General features: G+C 36.3%; 2 protein-coding genes across 2 annotated transcripts; one reads left to right on the top strand and one right to left on the bottom strand.

Moving 5' to 3' along the window:
* Positions 1–3,333: 3,333 nt before the first annotated feature.
* Positions 3,334–7,880, top strand: LOC145774818 (uncharacterized). Its single transcript, XM_082586133.1, has 4 exons — positions 3,334–3,462; positions 3,684–3,794; positions 4,562–4,654; positions 6,828–7,880. Exons 1-4 carry the CDS (start codon positions 3,369–3,371, stop codon positions 6,890–6,892), a joined length of 363 nt encoding a protein of 120 aa, XP_082442259.1. The 5' UTR covers positions 3,334–3,368; the 3' UTR covers positions 6,893–7,880.
* Positions 7,881–8,738: 858 nt separating this feature from the next.
* On the bottom strand, positions 8,739–19,124 carry LOC145774708 (WD repeat and FYVE domain-containing protein 2-like). Its single transcript, XM_082586000.1, has 12 exons — positions 18,926–19,124; positions 18,002–18,069; positions 16,783–16,856; positions 16,045–16,099; positions 15,692–15,842; positions 14,883–15,004; positions 14,002–14,119; positions 13,496–13,601; positions 13,124–13,236; positions 11,558–11,677; positions 10,870–10,978; positions 8,739–10,367 (listed from the first exon to the last, which is right to left on the bottom strand). Exons 1-12 carry the CDS (start codon positions 19,063–19,065, stop codon positions 10,335–10,337), a joined length of 1,209 nt encoding a protein of 402 aa, XP_082442126.1. The 5' UTR covers positions 19,066–19,124; the 3' UTR covers positions 8,739–10,334.
* Positions 19,125–20,151: the final 1,027 nt, after the last annotated feature.

The following is a 20,151-nucleotide window of genomic DNA, read 5'->3' as shown; positions in this document are numbered from 1 at the left end:
TGCAGTTAAAATGTTTTTAATTGTTTTTTGTTTTTTGTTGTTGTAGGTTTTAATGCAACAGTGGAATTTTTCTGTAATACGGCACGCTAACACCTCCAGGGCTGCAAAAATAACGTTTGTAAACGAATTGATGTTGGACAACCGGCAGCCTATCTATCAAATTGATGTTATAAGACAAGTTGATGTAGTTGATTGAAATACGTAAAGTAGCCTATTCCAACGCTTGGTTTGATTTAAAGAAAATTATTAGTTACATTGTTTATTAAGATTTACCAGTGCCCTTAGATCAGGGGTTCTTAAACTGGGGCCCATGAACCCCCAAGGGGTACGCGGACAAGTTTTAGGGGGTCCATGAAGGCCCAATGGAAATCTTAGTGTAGGCTGTAATTTCAAAAATGGAATAAATTTTTGAAAAGAAAAAAGATTAAGTTCAAACAACTGTCGGAGCTGGTATACAAATTACAAGTCCCCCCCTCCCCCCCCCCCCCCTGGTAACTCATGACAAAGAGGAATGGACCAAAATATGTGGATTGAAGTGTGTGAATAGTAAAGCAAAGGTAAAGTAGTTTCATCCTTTTTGTTTGGTCGAGTCCTGTCTTTGTCATGAGTTACCAGGGGGGGACTTGTATACCAGCTTTCAACTATCCTATCAGCCCTATCAAACACAAAGCCACAATTTCATGTTCTTGTTAAAGACAAACAGCAGCATTCTTCACATTAATAAAATTTGATCAAAGATATTGAAAAACAATCTGCACTCGCTATTTCTTAAATTTAATAAAACATAAGATAAATTTTGTTACCAATTCATTTTAATTTTATTGCGTTATGTCCAATTCATGCTTATCAAAAAAAGTTTCTCGGACTAGGCCACAAAGGGGGTCCACACAAACCAAAATTGTTTTTAAGGGGTCCGCGTTAAAAAAAAGGTTTAAGAACCCCTGCCTTAGATCATTGAGTTTGCAAAAGTTTCGCAGAAAACACTGCGCATAGTCCTTCTCTACTACAATAGGCGTACCTTGATATGTGGCCTGCTTGCGCATTCTTGACCAACAAATGGTCCTAATGCATCAAAAGTAGCTTTCGCTCAGAAAAGATCATTACTTTGCAGTTGTGCTGATTTTGAAGCGGATTTATGTTGAAACTATTTTGCTTCAAGATGCTTTGGTTTGGTGTTTTTGGTTTGAATCCGGAAGTATATTAAAAAGCTAAAGTTGATACAACATTTTTTGTGCTTTAAATGGATGTCTACACTCTGACTGGAATAGAAGCGCAGATTTCAAAATTTCCCTGAATTCGAACTCAATATTCAAGTGAAAATTTTCCTTTTTTGGTTTGACAAAAGCAAGTTTATTATTTGAGTTTGTAACCCTGCGGAAGCCACAAGAAACTGCGCATATCAAAGTCAACCGTTTTATGTTCATTTTGGCTAAGCCACCTAGTATTCTCCGATTCATATTATATATACAGGTATATTATATTACACTGCAGACGTAATAATTTATATGGTGGTTATTATATTTGTCGTCTATAGTTTCCAGAATGTCTGCATAAAATTGTTATGGATGTGTAAAGCTGCTTCTTTAAATTAATATCTTTATTAAAATGTCCTTTCGGTGATCTTGTCATTTTGAGGATTAAACTTGTAATCTGGTCTACCAAGAATAATAAACTTAAAATATGCCAACAACTATTCCTCGTGCATGATTTATTGTTACGGTATATGCTTGTAATATGTGTGGTTATAAGAAGGCAATATAAAATGTCCACTCTGTTTCATAACTTGCCAATCGTTTTGTCTTTAAGTTTATTCAAACAATAAACGATTTAAATTCTGTTTGAATAAGATTTTATGATTTAGATTCTATTTGAGTGAAATTGGATTCTATTGCAATAAATTTTAATAAAAATAAATTTATTTATATAACAACAATTGCTACCGTTACGGAGTCGTTTATCTCAAGTTGTATTGTGAGTATGATGCCTGTCAGAAGATATTTCTTTTGTTTTATCTTACTGTAGGTCTATACAAAAATAATGTTATTTTTCTCTCCTCGCTCTTTCTTAAACACTTCAATTTATATGCTCTGATGAAGCATTTTGAGGTTCTTGTATATCTTGTAAGGATGTATTCAAACCAAACCAACCAGCCATTGATAGGACAGTCTGTATCAAAGCATTGTTTTTAGAATTACTCCTTCAAACCTCCAAGACTTCGATCAGGAAGTTAGCCTAAATCATTATTTTTCTTACTGTTTACGAAATTTTAAAAGATCTTCAGCTTAACTGATTTTTAACTTCTACTGAAAGACTTCGATATACTTAACACAAAGACCGAAAAAGTATTCAATTTAAATTTTGTTATGTTGTAGGTTGATGTAAGGAGTAAGACGTCGAGGGCTGTTCTCCCAGATAGCAAATACAAACTTTTGCACTCATTCGATTGATTAATTACATTCGTGCACAGATTAATTCAGGTACTAGCTTTCAAGCCGCTGAGACCTATTCTCCGTAGACCAGCCGTCGCTAAAACAAACTTTCTCTACACTTTGGATTGTGGATGATTTTCTTTACGTATTGATATTAAATAATTTTAAAATCTGTTAACCATTTTAAGTGGTTCTATTAATCGGTTTAAGATAATAAGGTCGTGAAGTTATCTCGTGATTTATCGCTGCTGCTTTTGCATAAGTTTATTTCTCATAAAACATGTTTTGCACTGTTACAATTATTTGATTTTGAAATTTGAAACATTAAGATGTTGAAGGAATTTTAGACGTAGGTTTCTTTTCCGTCTTTGTGTAGATCTATAGACTCGAAGCAGAAATTTTTCAACTTGGAAAGAAGGATTTCTATTTTACTTTACGATGCCTATAGAACAAATAAATTAAAGCTGTGTTGCAGTCAAAGTTGCATACTACTTTAAGCGATACGGAACGCGCAGATCAAGCAACCATGGTTCAAATTCCGGTGTGTGCAACGATGGTTGAACTTTCAGTAGAGTAGGCAGTTGAAGAAGAACTTTCCATGTAGTGGCACTTGGTGAATGGAGTAGTTTACTGGTAATAAAACCAGCTGTACTATCAACTTTAAACTGTAGGTCTCGATCTCGGATCCTGCTTTATTCGCTCAAAGCTTCTGAAAGAATGCAATTCTTGTCTTGAAATGTAGAGGAAGGCTCTGAACCAATGTTAAGTGGCCAATCTCTATGAAAAACATATTAAGTTATATTAAGCGATTATTAAGTCCATTTAAATTTTCTACTGTCGATCTGCTTCCACTATTAATATTTACAGGCCTACATGATAAAAAATAACAAATTTATTTCTTTTTAGATTGTGTGGTAGGCCTACATAAGTTTAAAAATAATGATTCTCCGGCTTTCAAAGTTGGTTTTGTTTTTACTTTTACTGATTCAACCAGCCATGCTTCAAAATAGACCTTGGACATATTCATATAACGGTGCGTTAAATGGCTGATCAGATTACTTGCAATTACCATAATTATGCAGTTTTAATGAATATATAGTTTGAGATAATTTGTCTATTCATCCTCTTTATAACAGAAAAAACTGTGATCATTTTAAAAATTCAAAGCTTTTTCAGTCTGTATTTCATTAAATTTTTGCAATTTTTTTTGTTCAAAGTTTTGGTTATTTCACCCAACTTCATCTTCCTATGCAGGCAAACCAGAGTGTGCGCCCCAGAAGACACCCAGGTTTGGCACGAAATGGTGCAATTTCACAAGGATTGCAAGCGAGTTAAATTCTGTTTGTTATTACAACTGCATAACAGGTAAATTGTATTTTTACATAAATTTTTTTATAAAATACCTAACTTGATCGAAAAAATAACTTCTTTGTAAATAGTACCATAATCTCGCACTATAAAAGTCATGAAAGTTACAATTTATAAGGTTTAGAACGTAACTTTTTTTGGAAACCCTTTAAGCGTTTCTTTGTGAAAATTGGTCAATGCTAAAAAGAAATCGAGAAAGTTCTGCACAAACAATAATGCAAAGAAATCCAATCCTTAACCAAATTCATTGAGAAATTACTGTAAGATTCGCTGAAAATCGTCAATTGTAGAAACTTTTTATTCGTTTTACTCAGTTTTTTTTGATGTTTTTACGTTCACTAATAAATTATTTTAATTATTACGTTTAAAGTTTATCGTACTTGTGTGACTTAAGTAATTTATGTCATTATATAAATTATGTAGCCTAACTTATCAAAACCTATTGTACTACAGGCCACAACTTTACTCCAAATAAACTATCTTAATCACGCATTTATTTGAGTAATAGCCTACAGTAGATTCTGATATTTTTTTTCTGTTTTTTTGATGTTACAAAAAATTAAAAGTAGGCTAATACTTTCGTATGGGTGTTTCACAAGTGGAGCTCGTTGTCTTTCAGCCAGTTTTTAAAAGTGTTTCCGCAGAATTAAAAGTCACACAAAGATCCATAAACTGGGTTGCAGTATAACGATTGATCATATCATATCAAGTAAACAAATTGCGAAGCTGACTGATATGATTTACTTTAGCATTTTATTTGTTAGGTTATTTTTTGCTCGGTCCTACGAGTAACACATGCAAAGAAGTCAGAGGTGGGAGAGTAGCGAGGTTTGAACCTGAGCAAGGAAGATGCAAACGTAAGTGAATGGTCTGATCATGACTTTAGAAACTGCAGTAATGTCTGATCGTAACAACTATGGGCTTACACACAGTGCCATAGCGTTTAAGGGATACGGGAGTCACGTGCCTCCCAATTGGGTTGGTCTACTGTTGTGGAAGCTTATTTGCATATCTATGTGCCTCAATCCACACCTTCATCTTTTGCTTTAAACCAAGATAAAGTAACATTTTCAACGATATTACCGTAATTTTGTTTCAATAAAATTGTCATTCATACGCCAGTAGACGTGAAAAGCGATAATTAAGCTGCAGTATGTCAAAAACATAGTATAATTAGCACTTACTCATGACAATTATAGGAAAATGAAACCACAAAACGTTGTTAAAAATCGGACTAATAGGAAAAACAATTTGTAGGAAATAAACTATGGCAAATGTATAGTCCATCCATAACATTTTTTCGGTAAAAATTGGGTATAAACGTGGCAATTAAGACACGTTGCATACAAATTATAGGCTTAGCCTTCTAACCATATTATTTACTGTCGTTTTGTCTTTGTAGGCTGTGAAGTGTTATGGAAGATCAATTTTATTTACGACTAACTTTTTTAACTTATTTGACTTATTAAATCACTTGGTCACGAGCACATTTCAAGATGCACCTTTGTCACTTCTACCTTTTCTAGATCTTTGCTATTGTTTGCATGTGTTATTTTAGCTGTGATGATCAGAAGAAAAAAAAAAGAAACAGATTGAATTGCAAACATTGATATAAAAGGAAACCAAACCACCGTTTTCATACAAATATCAAGTGCAAAGCTTGTAAACAAGAAAACGCTAACAGCTTTTACATTTATCTTACTGGGAGTTCATCCTATAGTTTGTTGGTTCGTCACTACAAAGAAATTAAAACAATAAAATATTTTAGAGCTTCTGAAGAAAGTTTGTCTTGTTGAACCATGGGCATATGAAGCCGAGTGACATAATCAGATTTATATCATAATTATTTACGATTATTTTTAACATTTGAAGAAAACAAAAAATAAATTGAAACCAATTTCACGTCGAAAGTTTTTTACATCACACGATGTCCTCTTCAGGAATAACATGCAGTAATTTTATCTACATCTGAACAAAATGCAATGGTTAAATATTAAATTTTGAGTTAAATAGTTAATTTTTTTTGGAGGGGAAAGATTTATTAAGATTCTCAAAAAATCTAAAATTGCTAAAAAAAATTTGCTTGTAAAATTTATCCTGTATATAAAACGTTCAAAGTAGGTAGGTATTTCCAATTAAAGTCGCCTACCGTACTTCTTTGTTGTAATGTTGTGTATAACTTCAGTTGTTTGTTTGATGCAAACCTGGCATAGGCCTGCATCGGTATATCAACAAGACATTTATCGACAAGAGCTGGGGAACACCTGAATTTGAACTGTGTTCTCAAAAGTGCAATTGAAGATCACACCTTTTCTTGTGCACATGTAAAAGCAACGTTTCGATTAACCAATAATTCTTTAAGATCATGTCCAGAGGCAGGTCTGAGTACCAAACCAAAATCTTGGAAGTCCTGCACACACAGTCGTAGGAGAGTGAAACATTTTGGTGGGGCAAACAAAATTTTCCCAAATTTGGTCTTTGCAAATATACTTTTAAAAACGCAACATTACCTCACAATCTGTGAGATGGCATGGAGATGGTCTATAGTCTAATAGCCTAAAGGAGTCGGGAGCTTTTTTAGGTAAGAAAGCCATGAAAGCCACATTTTGAAAATGTATTTCTGTAAGAACCTTATAAATAATGCTTTAACACTTCATACAACTAACATGCAGGGGCAGGTGATGAGTTGTAAAAGTGGGGTCACGTGTTTACTGAAGATGAGAAAAACAGCGGGAGTCTGGGGGACCTCCTTCAGAAAACTTTGAAAAAATGAATTTAATTTGGTTCATTCTGAGCGTAGTTTCACCTTTAAATTTTAATAAAAAGTTAAAATAAAACTTTCTGTGAGCCAGATGACGTCACGAAGAGCCATATATGGTTCGCAAGCCGTAGCCCGTAGGATTTCGAAAAAAAAGTATGAAGAAGGGCTTTTCCCTTGGAACGAAACTTTTGTCCATTTTAAGCATGCTTTCTTGTGAAGATTCTCACTAAGCGATTCTTTTCTTTTACTAAACGTGTCTAATATTGCAGGCGAAAGACCAAAGATGAAAACAAGCTTGGCAAACTTCCACTGGGAATCGATATACGACTCATGAGCACCACACTCCAGCACAGGCTACATTCAAAATTTGTATAAAAAAAACGTCAATGTGCTCTATTCTCTTCAGTCAGTCTTGTGCAAAGAAACCTTTTGCAAGCTTGTGAAGGCAAAAACTTAAACGGGAATGAGTTTTGCGTGATCCTTTTTATTTTGTGACGCTTTTATTGGTTGGGTAAAGTGTGGACATTGACTATCCTTAACGTTGAATCAAGAACACTGGTCAACCGAAAGTTTTAATCAGGGACCCGATTTTGAAGAGTTTTTGACACTGATTCCAAAAATGTCCTTATTTTTTCTCCAGCACACCAGGTTTTTGTAATATTCGATGTTCAAATTTGACATACCTAGCAATGCAAATGGCATGATTGTGACAAATTTGACCTCAAGCTTTCACAAAGCGAATTCAGAATGCATTGTGATTACCAGTAGATTTTTGGAAACGTATTTTTATATAACTAAACACGTAAAAATATCTAAAACGCAAAATTTTCAAAACCTGATGTGCTAGACAGGGCCGGATTTAGCTGATGGGGGGCCCGGGGCACTTTTAGATCGGGGGGCCCCCGGGCAAAAATTTTTTTCGCGCCTACGGCGCGAAAAACCATCTCTACGTCTACAGTAGCATTAGTCCACTACTGCACAGCATTTTGCAGAAACTTCAAAGGCCAAAAGAAAAAAATTACACAAAATCACATTTTTTTCCACATAAGGGGGCCCTTCAAAAGTCGGGGGGCCCGGGGCAACTGCCCCCCCCTAAATCCGGGCCTGGTGCTAGAGCAAAAGTAAGCGCAGATTCGCAATCAGAGCCGAAAATTCACCTACAGAAGTTCGCTTGTATCTTTGGTTAAAATTTGTTGACCAGTAATAATGCATTCGTATTTACTGCCCTGGTACAAGTTCTCACTTGCCTGTTATTAAGAACCTTCATTTTGATAAGGGAGTTTATCTCAGAAAGTGTCAATTATTTATTTCATTCGGCTTGGTGGCATCAGCGGCTCTTTGTTTCGTGAATTACATTTTGGTTTAAACAGATCGTTTTTGATTTGGAAGGGTCTGCAATCTCTAAATCACCTTAAATTTTATAAAGTAGGCTATTTTACATGGGGTGTGGTAAGTGAGGAAAATGCGAGGTATGAAATGAAAGCGATGAAAGACACGAACAAAATCAAGATAAAGTGGGCTCCATTTAACTTTCTACGAACTGATACCCGTGCTTGCAAGTTTCTATAGGAATTAATCGCTGGTGAAAGCCAGATAGATTACAAAGAGATTGTTCTATGCAGAAAATCAATGGCAGTTGATTTATTTGAAATTTTCTCAAACAGGCTATACTTAGACAGCAAAAATCTATCATTTTTTCAACGTTTACAAACGTTGAATCAATGTAAAAACAACGAATTTTGCTGTCTGAGGAGCAACGGCAATTTCGACTAAGAAAAATTTTAGTTCAAAGATGCAACTGGGTGAGATAGCTGGGCTAATGGTTTAGTTCAGTGTCCACCTCGGAACCTCAGTTAATCAATCCATCGACTTTGTGAACAAGGAAACGGCAAGATCAAGCAACTTAAGTTCGACTCTCGGGGTGTGCGCTTGAGCAACGCACCGCATGGATAACTCTCCATTCAATGAATGAAATTTTATATTACTTTTTCAAACGGAAGCTATACTCTGTTAATCTATGTGACCGGGCTCAAAACATTTTCAAGTAGGCCTATGCGAATCTACCAGGACTAAGCCCCCAAAAGGGCTTTCTCTTTCCGAGAATAAAGAGTCACTTAACCCAAGAAAGGCAAACAAAATACCGTACCTAAAATTACAACCAAATAGAAAGAAACTGTGAACTGTTTGCAAGTATAATTTCACAAGCAAGATTGCGACAAATAAGGTTCAAAGTAGCTCTGACATGAAAAATAACGGAGGATTTTCTGTATTCGCGAAATGTAACGACTATTGATTTTGGGTTGATAACAACGCATAAACAATGTAAAATGATGTATTCTGTCAATGAAATACTCTTAAACAAAAAGTATAAAAGGTGCTCAGTTGCAAAATTCCCCTCACTGCTTTGTACAATCTGTGGACAAACAACTAGCCAACAAATCAATCATTTTTCTCATTGATTCAACGTTCTCAGACAAAACGGATTGATTTGTTGGCAGGGGACAGACAAAGAAAAAAGTGACAGCACTAGACACAAAGAGATAGATGCAATGTAGCTGCAGCCCAGTTTATTGAAGGGTGCATTTTGTCTGGCAAATCGTGAAAACGCTTCATGGAAGTGAGATCAAACATTTGTGACTAATAATTAAGATGTAAAATAAGCGACAGCCATTGGGCAGATCGTACTGTCTCCAACCAACGATAGTTAGGGACCCAGACAGCAAAATCTGTCATTTTTAAATTGATTTAACCTTTGCAGACGTTGAATCAATGCAAAAATAACGGATATTGCTGTATGGGGACGCTGCATATCTGCAGAGGACTGTTGGTCACGCAAGATGAGATAGTGAGGGTTAAGCTAACATAAATGTACGTTGATTGTGGGTAAAAATACATCAGCATGTTAAAGAACATACATAACAATAGAATAAAGCAAAACGCACAATAATGTGTGTGGGTTTTACAGTACATAGTGGTAGATTCATCGCCATACGCATTGCTTTCATCGCTTTGCAAAGCAGACAGTTCCAGCGCTGCCCACTCTACCAGTAAAAGTTGCCATTTTTACATCGATTGGAATACATTATTAGCCTGAATCAACTTGCTCAATTCTTGAGTGCTAATAAGAAACAAGGTTCAGTGCCATTTTTATGAAATATTTGCTATGGCCAGACAAGATATTGGAACCCAGATCTACCGCCTCCGAGTCGGGAATTGTATTAACTGGCTGGCAAGTTGGCATGAAGTTAAGTCCCTATACTGCACAACGAAGTAGCAACCTTCAGAGCAACTGTGCACAAAGCAAAGCTTCACAAGTATAGATACAAACGATTTGTTTTAGCCTGATGCTGCGGGTTCGCTGTGGTAGTAGCAGTTTGCACTAGCTTTTGAAACACAGTTCCCTAGTCATGTGCAATGAGCAAAGCTGTGTACTAATCTTAAACTTAATAACACGAAAAGTTTACTTGACGTTTGCATTGGTACGCACAAATGAAAATAAATTGACGCATGACGTCAATAGCACGTTACGTACGATCAGTGGAAATAACGTAAGAATACACGACCAGGCAAGCAAGCTACGCACTTGCACATATTCCAAGTAACAAATCAACCCTTTTTGCATTGATGGCTTGGTTCAAAGTCGGGAGACGTCGAATCAATGTGACTGATTTGCACATACACGTGTGAAGCAATAACACATAAAAATGACCGCAGACAATAAAATCTTGAAGATCACAGAAGCAAGTGCTTGAACAGACCTGGCACGGATCATTTCATCACTTTTTCACGATCTGGTTCAAATCCCAAAGCTGAAACAACACAAAGGTTTTTCAGTGTTTTTGGCGGTTTGGATTTCTTTTTGAGAATCCTATTAAGAATAAAGTGAGCAAAGCGCAAATCGATCATATCAAGAAAATAAAAAGTCAAAAAGTGCTGCCAAACGTGCGTTGGGCATTGATCAAGGTTACGAAACTGGGTGAAAAATATACGATTCCAACTCTTCGGTTTATAACTGGGGGACTCCAGACACGCCCAACACCCTTACGACTATACAGCCCTGGTATTGAGAAAAAGGTGTCAACTTCGTCGGTGAGTGGTAAAGCATTAAAACGACGTTCAAAGGGACCTCGGTTCGACACCTGCCTAGAGCACGAGGTTATGTCTTTGGCAAGACACTTAAAACATACTTGGAGGTGAACACGAAGCTTTGCTTTCCTTCTGCTTGACATAAATCTTAGTTAACGAAGATTATTATGTGTAATGTATGGCAAACAAAGAAAGGAATTCATTGGTACAAGCTGCAGTGGTTACCTTGATGGTCCTATCAGTTCCACATGAAATGAACCTGTTTTTGATCCAATCCGGATGAGTGCTGATAATGTTCTGCTTCAAGTCGTAGAAGCACGCAGTCGGTTTGCGGCTGTGAGACGTTAAAATAACGGTAAAATACATTAAACAAAGGCTAAAAGATAACATAAATAATTAAATATAGCTAGCTAGCAAAGTCAATAGTGTAAATGGCAGCTTCAGCACAGAGTTGCAATATTGGCAGACAACTCATCGGTAGAGTTTTCAGTTTCCATCTCAATGAGAATAGAAATCATCATTAAAACATGGATTGCCAACCACAAACGTTCCTAACCTTTTTGGGTAAGAAATTGGGTTTTGATGGGCAGACAGTCCCAGACAGCAAAATCCGTCATTTTTACATTGATTCAACGTCTGCAGACGTTGAATCAATGTAAAAATGACGGGTTTTGTTGGCTAGGGTGTTTTAACTTGTTTTCACAGATGATTTTTACGGGCTTGGGATGTGTAGTTAGTATTACATTTCAACTACCCAAAAAGGAATAGGAGATGCAAAAAAATGAGGAATGGCCAGAAAATAGGTTGAGATCCTCTGCACGATGATTAATGAACTTTGAGCAAGGGACGTTCGTTCCAATGCTGTAAAAATACAAAAGAAAAAAAAGTCCGGACAAAATTTGCTCAATCTTACTCTTCATCAGTGGTACTCTTGAAACATTCTTCGCACACACGAACTTCAAACTCAAACCCATGGAGCGGTAGGGTAGTCCTGTATGTGCTGCAGTTCGCGCACACAGCTATCCCACATTTCCTACAAAAAGAAAAGAGTTATCGTCAATTCCACATACTATTGCACTGAGCCTACAGATCAACCCTGATGAGAGGAACTTTTGTTAGCGATGTAGAATTCACCATCTCGTGAAATTCCTAAAACGTGGGTTCGATTCCCACTGGCCATAGTGCCTATTTTTTTTTGTATTGCAAGAATTAGTGACAAAGTTTCGCCTTTTGCCGGCTATGAGTAAGGTGAAGGTCCCATACTCAGTTACTGAGCTCTGGGAATGAGAAGATAAGATTCTCATCATACTAGGGCTAGGCCATGGGTCTCAAACACGCGGCCCGCAAAGTATTTTTGAACTTTCAAATAATAATTAACAATCAAAATTCACTCTTATTTCTTATTCACTTAATATAAGATAAAATTCACTCTAAAAGTGCTTAAAATAGTCTGAAAATGCCCACAAACCTTCGCACGACTTTTAAGCGCCAGCCCATTGTCACACCATTTATTGCGTACCAGAAACCCGTATTGTTGTCTCACAATTATTGTCTATTCACTTCTAGTGCCGTTATCGCAATGGAAACCTTGGTAGCCTATTTTGCGGTGTTATTTTTTATCTCTTTTCGTCTTACTACAACAGTATTTTTTTGCGATCTTAAATTATTTGATGCGTTCTTACTACCTCTTCTATTGCGTCCTCACTGTGGTACTGTGTCTATTGAAAGATGATGAGCTGTTTTATCAACATCGAAAACGCACGAATACAAAAGAATTGACACTGCGAGAAGAGCACAATAAACGTAGCAAGGTAAGAGACTTCAAAGATCCGACTTGCTACACCCGTGGCGGCGAGGAGCGGTGATGCACTCGGGGGAAGGTTCACTAGCTTAGGTGGTGGAGGCCAGGCTATGGAGTCGAGGTACCAGTGGAAGGAGAGTGTGGATCGAAAATTCGTGGACTGTAGGACCAGTCCACAAAATTTGGAATGGTCGAACGGGCCGGGGAGTCAGGCTTAACTTTCCGCAATGCATAAAAGTATTGCAGCCCTTCGCAAGTATTTATTGGGTCCTCAGAGCAATTTAAGTTTGAGACCCTTGTACTAGGTCTTCAGCACTAACTAGAGTAGGTTGGCCAGTTCCTTTCTCTCGTCCGCCTTTCCTTCAGCAACCATGTCCACCCAATTTATTACACTTTGGGTAAAGGTGAGCGGTGTTTATCAACAACCAAGCCGGGAGTCGAACCAGGTTAGCATTACCGAATAGCCAACGCCTTATCCGCTGCGCCATCCCACAGCTCGGCTATGAGTAACGACTAAAAAAACAAACATTTCTGCAATGAAACTTGGGTATACCAGCAGCAGTTTTGTGCGGCATTTTCATACGTTCGACACGTAATTTCTAAGCTTATTTTGAAAAGCATTTTTGCAGTGTCGCTGTAAAACGATATGTGTCAGTCAGTAGAACACAGACAGTCTACCTGCAGTGATGCTGACGAAGACCAATGGTTTTCTCACTCCACATTTGCCTGAAGTTCCAGAAAAAGGGTTGCTTGCACTTCGAGCATTGGTTGCTTTCTTGCCATACTGGGGTCTGTAAGGATGTCAATGATAAAAAGATACCCAAATGGGTCCCACATACCGACCCAAACATAGCATATTTCCAAAACTAATTAAGCACAAACTTTTCATCCATGATAAACTGAAGAAAATTCTTAAATAAAAGACTTCAGAAAGAAAATTCAAAAAAGTTCAAGACACAATGACCACAAATTCTTGTACAAATGTTGAAACGATAAAGTAAAGGCTATCCGCAAACCATAAAGTTGCAACGCAAAAGTCACACAGCGCACCTCGTTACGTTTTATCGCCATGTCCCACACAGCCAGTGTTCCGTCGCTGCCGGTGGAAAGAAGCTGCTTCGAACTCGCCGCGTAATGGATGGATGTCACTTTTTGTCTGAGTTCAAATGTTAAATTAGAGGAAACGGTTGATTCTAAACAAAGATGGTCGTTTTTGTTTAGAATTAACCAAAAGATCAAAAGACAGGTTTTGCTAGTTAAAATGCTGGTTCGAGTTCAATGACCTGACATGGACGATATCAGCCAAAATACTAAACAACTTTTTGACAACAGTTTCAAGAGAATAAAGAATGGTTCTAAGAAAACATCGCCACCCTTTTTACATAGCAGGTTTGTACGGGCTAGACTCTGCTAGAGTAATATAAATAACTTGCCAACATGATCAACAGAAATCCATTGAACAATGAATTCAACATCTGCAATATTTCTAAGCAGAAGTTTCTTGATTTTCTACAGCAACTCTCATGACAAATTTTGCTAACTGGGAATAGACTCACGTGTGGCCTTGTAATTCAATTGCTGTTCCTTTACGACTGCCAATGTCCCACAAAATGATCGCCTTGTCGTTGGAACCGGAATATAAAATATTTTTCGTCGGCTCCCAGCACAAGCAAGCTGGTTGAAAAACACAATAAAAGTCCACTGTCAAAAAGCTTTTATAGAACTTCAAATAAAAAAATATTTAGTGACTCCAAAGGGCCATTCGAATACCATATGACACCATTCTCGAGCTCTCCATGCTCCAAATAAGACGTAATATATGACAGATGCTGCCAACGCATGTTACATAACACTAATGCAGTGGATTATGACAAACATCTTTGAAAGTGCCATGAGTTAAGCAAACAACTCTTTTCAGCACAGCCTCAATACATTCTCGATAAAACAGCGCTATAAACTGCAGAAATCGCGTTGTGTAAAACATGACCCACTAAAGGAGATATGAGGCCAACTAACCAACATGAGTGAATGGTCAGTCTGTAATTGTTACAGCACGAAATCGGTTGAAAAGCCGCATGGTTATGTAACAGCTATGCGTGGTCTACTTGTGAATATTCAAATTGTGCATTCAAAGACAATCTTCACATTTCACGAGTGCATCACGTTTGTAAGTTGTGTTCGGTGTAGCGTTGTTCCCAGTCGATGTAAGGTTTGCTTAGTGCCGAGTGCGTCAGCTAACAACCGGTCGTTACATTCCAAGAACTAATTGACAGATGATCGGCGAAAAACGACGGTTTGAAAAATTCACATTGAAAAAACGGAATTTCCTTGTTTGCCGATCCAATCATTGTATTGCACTACTGTAAAAGTGTACAAGGAAGTGTTCGATTTATACACAACACTACAAGCTGCACAAAAACACAATAAATTAACTTACTTATTGACCCTGAGTGACCTTTCAGGGTAGTGATGAGCTGAGAGTCGTTTTTGTTGATTTTCAAAACAGTTATTTCACCATTAGTCATGCCGGCAAATACATAGTGCGACTGCACATCATACCTTAACAGTGGTTAAGAACACATAACAAAGATTGTTGCACGAAACACGTGAGGTCTTTAACAGATTAGAAAAACACATGCACTGCACCTTGTATAATTGAAAAAGTGACCGAAGAGTTGATTTGTGGTCCAAAACTTGAAAATTGCGTGAAGGTTTTTCATAGATCAAAGCTACAGTTCTTTTTCTCTTTCTTCAAAAGGTTGTCGTCATAATATAATGTACTGATTAGCCAAAATTCACTTTCTTTTTGTTTCTTTTCTTCTATTTATAAATACTTTACCATATTTAGGTTGATTTATTCTGACGACAACATCCTGAAGAGAGTAAGAAGAAAAGCACTGCAGCTTCGAGCAATGAAAAACCTTCTCTTCGCAGTATTAAAAAAATGATTCTCGCAAGGAAAACGGATCTATTTGGTTTTAGCCTCAGTAATCATAAATAAATAATGCCTAATGTTCTGAATAAATGCCACATGAACAGGCTCGTTCAGCTGTTAGACGCAATTTAAGACCAGTTTATCTATAATGTCATACAATGTATAAGCTAAACACATTCAAACAATAAACATTCACATTCAAGCAATTGCTCTCCAACGCTAAGCTTCTTCTACACACAACATGATGGAAACAATAAATGACTACTTGATGTAATTTCCTCTTATTATTATCTTTACAAAGCGAAGGATACTGCAAGCAGGTGAGTGGACTTGTGGCCAAATATCCACTAAGCCTCTGCCCATTTTGAGTCCAGTGCCAAGTGATGTATTTGTCACGGCCACACGCGACCAATATCTCAGTGGATGGGGAAAATTCGCACCCGGTGACCTGCTTTTGGTGAGCTGTGAACACAAAACAGAACTATAAACTAACGCACACAAACATACAGCAGGGTGAAGACATAGTACAGTCCCAAAGAGCAAAATCCACCATTTTTACATTGATTTAACATCTTCTAATGTTGAATAAATGTAAAAATGACGGATTTTGCGATCTGGGGTGTCACTTACAAACACTGCTTCATTAATTATGACAAGATCTCACCCAGGTATTTCCTTATGTGGGTGATTCGGTTGTAGTCATCAGAAACTTCAAACTCCTTAAAAATGAAAAACACAATTTTATTATTTGAAAACCTGTATCAAACCAAAATTGCAACAATGTTTCACCTTGTATTATAGTTTTCGGAAATTATCATACACCGGTATCGCAATAGTTTGGTAATTTAAGATGCAAACAAGAATTTTAAGTATACCGTAGTTAGTACGTAAAAAGTATTACAGTAGTTTTGAATTGTTCTAAACCTGTTTGCAGTTTTCAAAAATATAATCATTTCAAATAGTCCATAACAATCCCTAAGAACGTTAAACCTTAAAATTTTAAGTAAGTTCAAGACAGGTTTATTTCCAAAAAAACACAATAAACATAAAAGGTATTTCAAAGTTGCTTCAACTACAAAATAACAAATTCTAATGCAATCAATACACACAAAAAATTACATTACATATATATACAACATATAATCATTTCATAGAATGGATAATAATTAACTTAAGTCGCTCAATTCATTAGTTATAAAGCAACATGTAGATTACAAAATGTTTCTCAGCAGAAACAAGTTCATGTTGGAACAACCATAATACCATTGTTGTACAACAAGTACCAAAATTATACAAACATAATCGCCTATATAATTAGTTGAAGCTAACCAAAGACATATATATATAAACATAACAACAAATACTACAGACCACACTTTTAAACCTGCAATAAAACCAATACCTCAATATTTCCACTGTCCTGTCCCACAAACAATAGTTTCTTTTCAGGAGAGAAACACATGGTTGAGCAGGAAGCTGATCACAAGGTTATATTAATTAGCACAACACAAAGAAGGTTTCTATTTAGGGAGCAAAATTTTAAAATATCGTTGCCAAATGGATTGCAAAAGCCGGCTTGATACAAAGACGTTATGCACTATGCAACCAGACAGTGTGACACTAGACTATCATATGAGCTGGCTCAGCTTTGGCTGGCTCCATCACACAAGTAGTGAAGAGCCAGAGGCAATATAATGGCGGAGACAGGATATTCTTGCTAGGGGATTGTTGCTCTGACTGGAGCTTCCAGTTTAAAATGGATCGATTCGGTGCCTCCAATTGGGAGATATCCTGTTTGGAAAGGACCAGTTTGGAGCAGACGCGCTGTCAAACAATGTTTCCGTGCGAACAAGCAGCGTTTTATGGTTAAATGCAATTGACTGTAAATGGATGGAATTCTCTAAAATCCCACGATGGCATCTGTTTATTTAAAGGAATTATAAGAGACATTATTCAGGGGAGTAATCAACTAACTTAAAACCTTGTTTCTTTATATCGCTGTCAAAACGTTTCATGATCAAAATAAAGCTAATTGTTTGTATGGAAACAGTATTGAAAACCCACGATAGGATGATCTGCTTATTTGGATAATTATAAGGATTATTCAGTGAGCGATATACATATTCTAACAAATCATTTACAAATAAAACCTAGTTGTATAGAAACAACAGTTTTAAGTAAGTGTGAAGTGCTGCATTTCGCATCTTTGTAAATTAGCGCTTGACAATATAATTATAGGCCGAGTCATTCATGAAAAATTTGAAAACAAAAAGACGTATGTAACACATTTGCAGTTACGTTTATGTAATATCGAGATGAAATTGCTCTTATTTCTTTTATTTGAAAAGTTTATCGAAAAAAAATGTGGCAATCAGTAAAGTATAGAAATGTGCTTCATTTAATAGTTACAGATATTAATGATAATGCTCAAAGCAAAGCATCAACAAATTTTAAAAAAGAAAAAAAAATGAGTTTTTTGCCTTTTAGTCCAAAGTGTAAAAATGCACTTATGACTTTTTTGTTTTCGACCGTCGATATGTACTGTATGAGTATATGAAAGTAAGGTAATGACAAAACTGAAAAAATATACAGAATTGCAAAAAGAATAACTCCAAACTTACATGTTAAAAAATGGCAAACACTTGGCCAGTACTGCCCAGTTTCACGCTTCAACCATACTCTTATTGATCTGAAAAATGACAAACTTAAATTTGCTTTGAATCTAGTCTAACAACACAGCTAGTTGATACCAGGGATATCTATAACTACGGGATTGGAAACTCTATCCAGTGCTATACATCAGTACTTCAGTAGGGTTATCACATTACTACGACTACAGAAAGATTAACAAAATAAAATACCGACTAAAAGATATACAAAATTCGATTTTACAATAATAATACAAAAATACAAAATGTACACTCACATTAAAACTTAATTGATTATAAAAGTACATTTACGCTGCTAGAAAAAAAATGATGAATCTAAAAAATGAAAGAATGCAACGAGTTCAAAAACCGCCTACTGTTGTTCTTTAGCATTTTGGTTACTGCAAATCGGATCAGAAGTAAATGAGGAGTGTTCAGCAATCAGTGAAATATGCTGTTGTATCATCAACTTGTTCACAGACCAATCCAGTACGAAACCAATCCGTTTACGATGTCATCAGATCTTAAACCAATAGTCATTCTGGAAATTTTTTAAGCAGCAAACAAAATACATCATGACTGCACTAATGGAATACAAACAAATAAACAAACCAGGCAAGCGTAGTCCTTACAATTTACAGCAGGTGAATTGATTGTTACACTTTTGGTTGTTCGTTAACCTACCACTTGCTGCCCTTTAAGGTCAATTTATGTGATTATTTATCAAAGCAGCGCCCAAAGAAAAGTGACCCTACTGGTGTATAAAATGGTTTTGAGTTTCACATAGTTTCCAATCCGGTAGTTATAGATATCCCTGGTTGATACATTTAAAAAAACTGTCAAGCAATTTAGCAAACAGAAACACTGTGCATACTGCTGTAGAAAAAACGTTTTTACTTGTCTTCGCTGACAGTGATTAAACCATCTTCATTTGGAGTAAATACAGATGCAGTAACCACATCCTGAGTGTCATCTTCAATCCGACTTATTAGGGTTGGCTGCACTTGCTGAGACTTGGTTTGAATAGCAGCAGCCATAATCAGTCTATAAAATAAGTTTCTAACAAGCAAACAGCATTTATTTTCAAAACATATACACTTTTAGCTAAAAAAAATACAAATTTTGCATGGTCAGCAAATCAGTCCAATAGATCCCTAAATTGTAACTTAACTGCGTTCATTCCTTTGAAAATTCATTATATATGCCACTACTTTCGTTAGTGTCTTTAACTAATTCCAAGAAAGGACATTATTGGATTCTGAAATTTAAGATAACCCTAGAAACTTTTTCTACAGATTATAGCCCGAAATAAACACTGTTTCAGTGTGTAAGTGGATTAAGATTTATAAAATAAAGGATGCAGGATTACAGGGTTTACCACTTTAACAGGTTACCTTTATAACAAAAATTACAACAATGATAGGGGCATGTGCCCCCAGTTAAGAACCACTGCTATACAATGAATTACAACAATGTTCAAGTGAACATTTGTGACTTGCTATCAAATGGAAAACATTCCCAAGCCGTTCAAACAACTTATGCTGTTTTAAATGTATTTGAAGGGTCCTGTAAATATTATCTTATGTGGTTGGTGTTAGCCATGATCTGAAACATGGCTTTCGTCATGTGCTGCAAGTAAGTTAAAAGCTTAAAACCTACAAGACACCATGTCTCACTACGTAAGTTTTGTTATAACTGGAGTTTGCATCTTAAAAGGTGAAACTCTTCAAGAAATTGATTTTATAAAACATGTGTTATAAGAATATGTCAGGTTAGAGCTGAGTTTTTTTTTTTCTGTCATTTATCGGTCATTGACCGATTCTTTTAGCAAAATGTCCGAAAAAAATATAGTCAATTCGGTCAAAATGTCCGAAAAATTATATAGTCATTTGACTATATATGACCAAACATGACTAAAAATGATCGAAATAAATAAAAAATGGCCGAATTTTTTCAAGTCATTTCGGACAAATGACCGAAAAGTTTCAGCGAAAAAAAAAAAACCAGGGTTAGAGCAGTGGTTTTCAACCGGTAGGTCATGACAACTTCCAGTGGGCTACAAAGTTTGACAGAATAAAGGCAAAGTAAAATGTAGCGGCAACTGGTCAGAGTAGTTTATAAAT

Source organism: Aplidium turbinatum, chromosome 7 (assembly GCF_918807975.1).
Source record: "Aplidium turbinatum chromosome 7, kaAplTurb1.1, whole genome shotgun sequence".
Lineage (NCBI taxonomy): Eukaryota > Metazoa > Chordata > Ascidiacea > Aplousobranchia > Polyclinidae > Aplidium > Aplidium turbinatum.
Note: the sequence above shows the minus strand (reverse complement) of the source record. Positions and strands in the feature narration are given on the sequence as shown.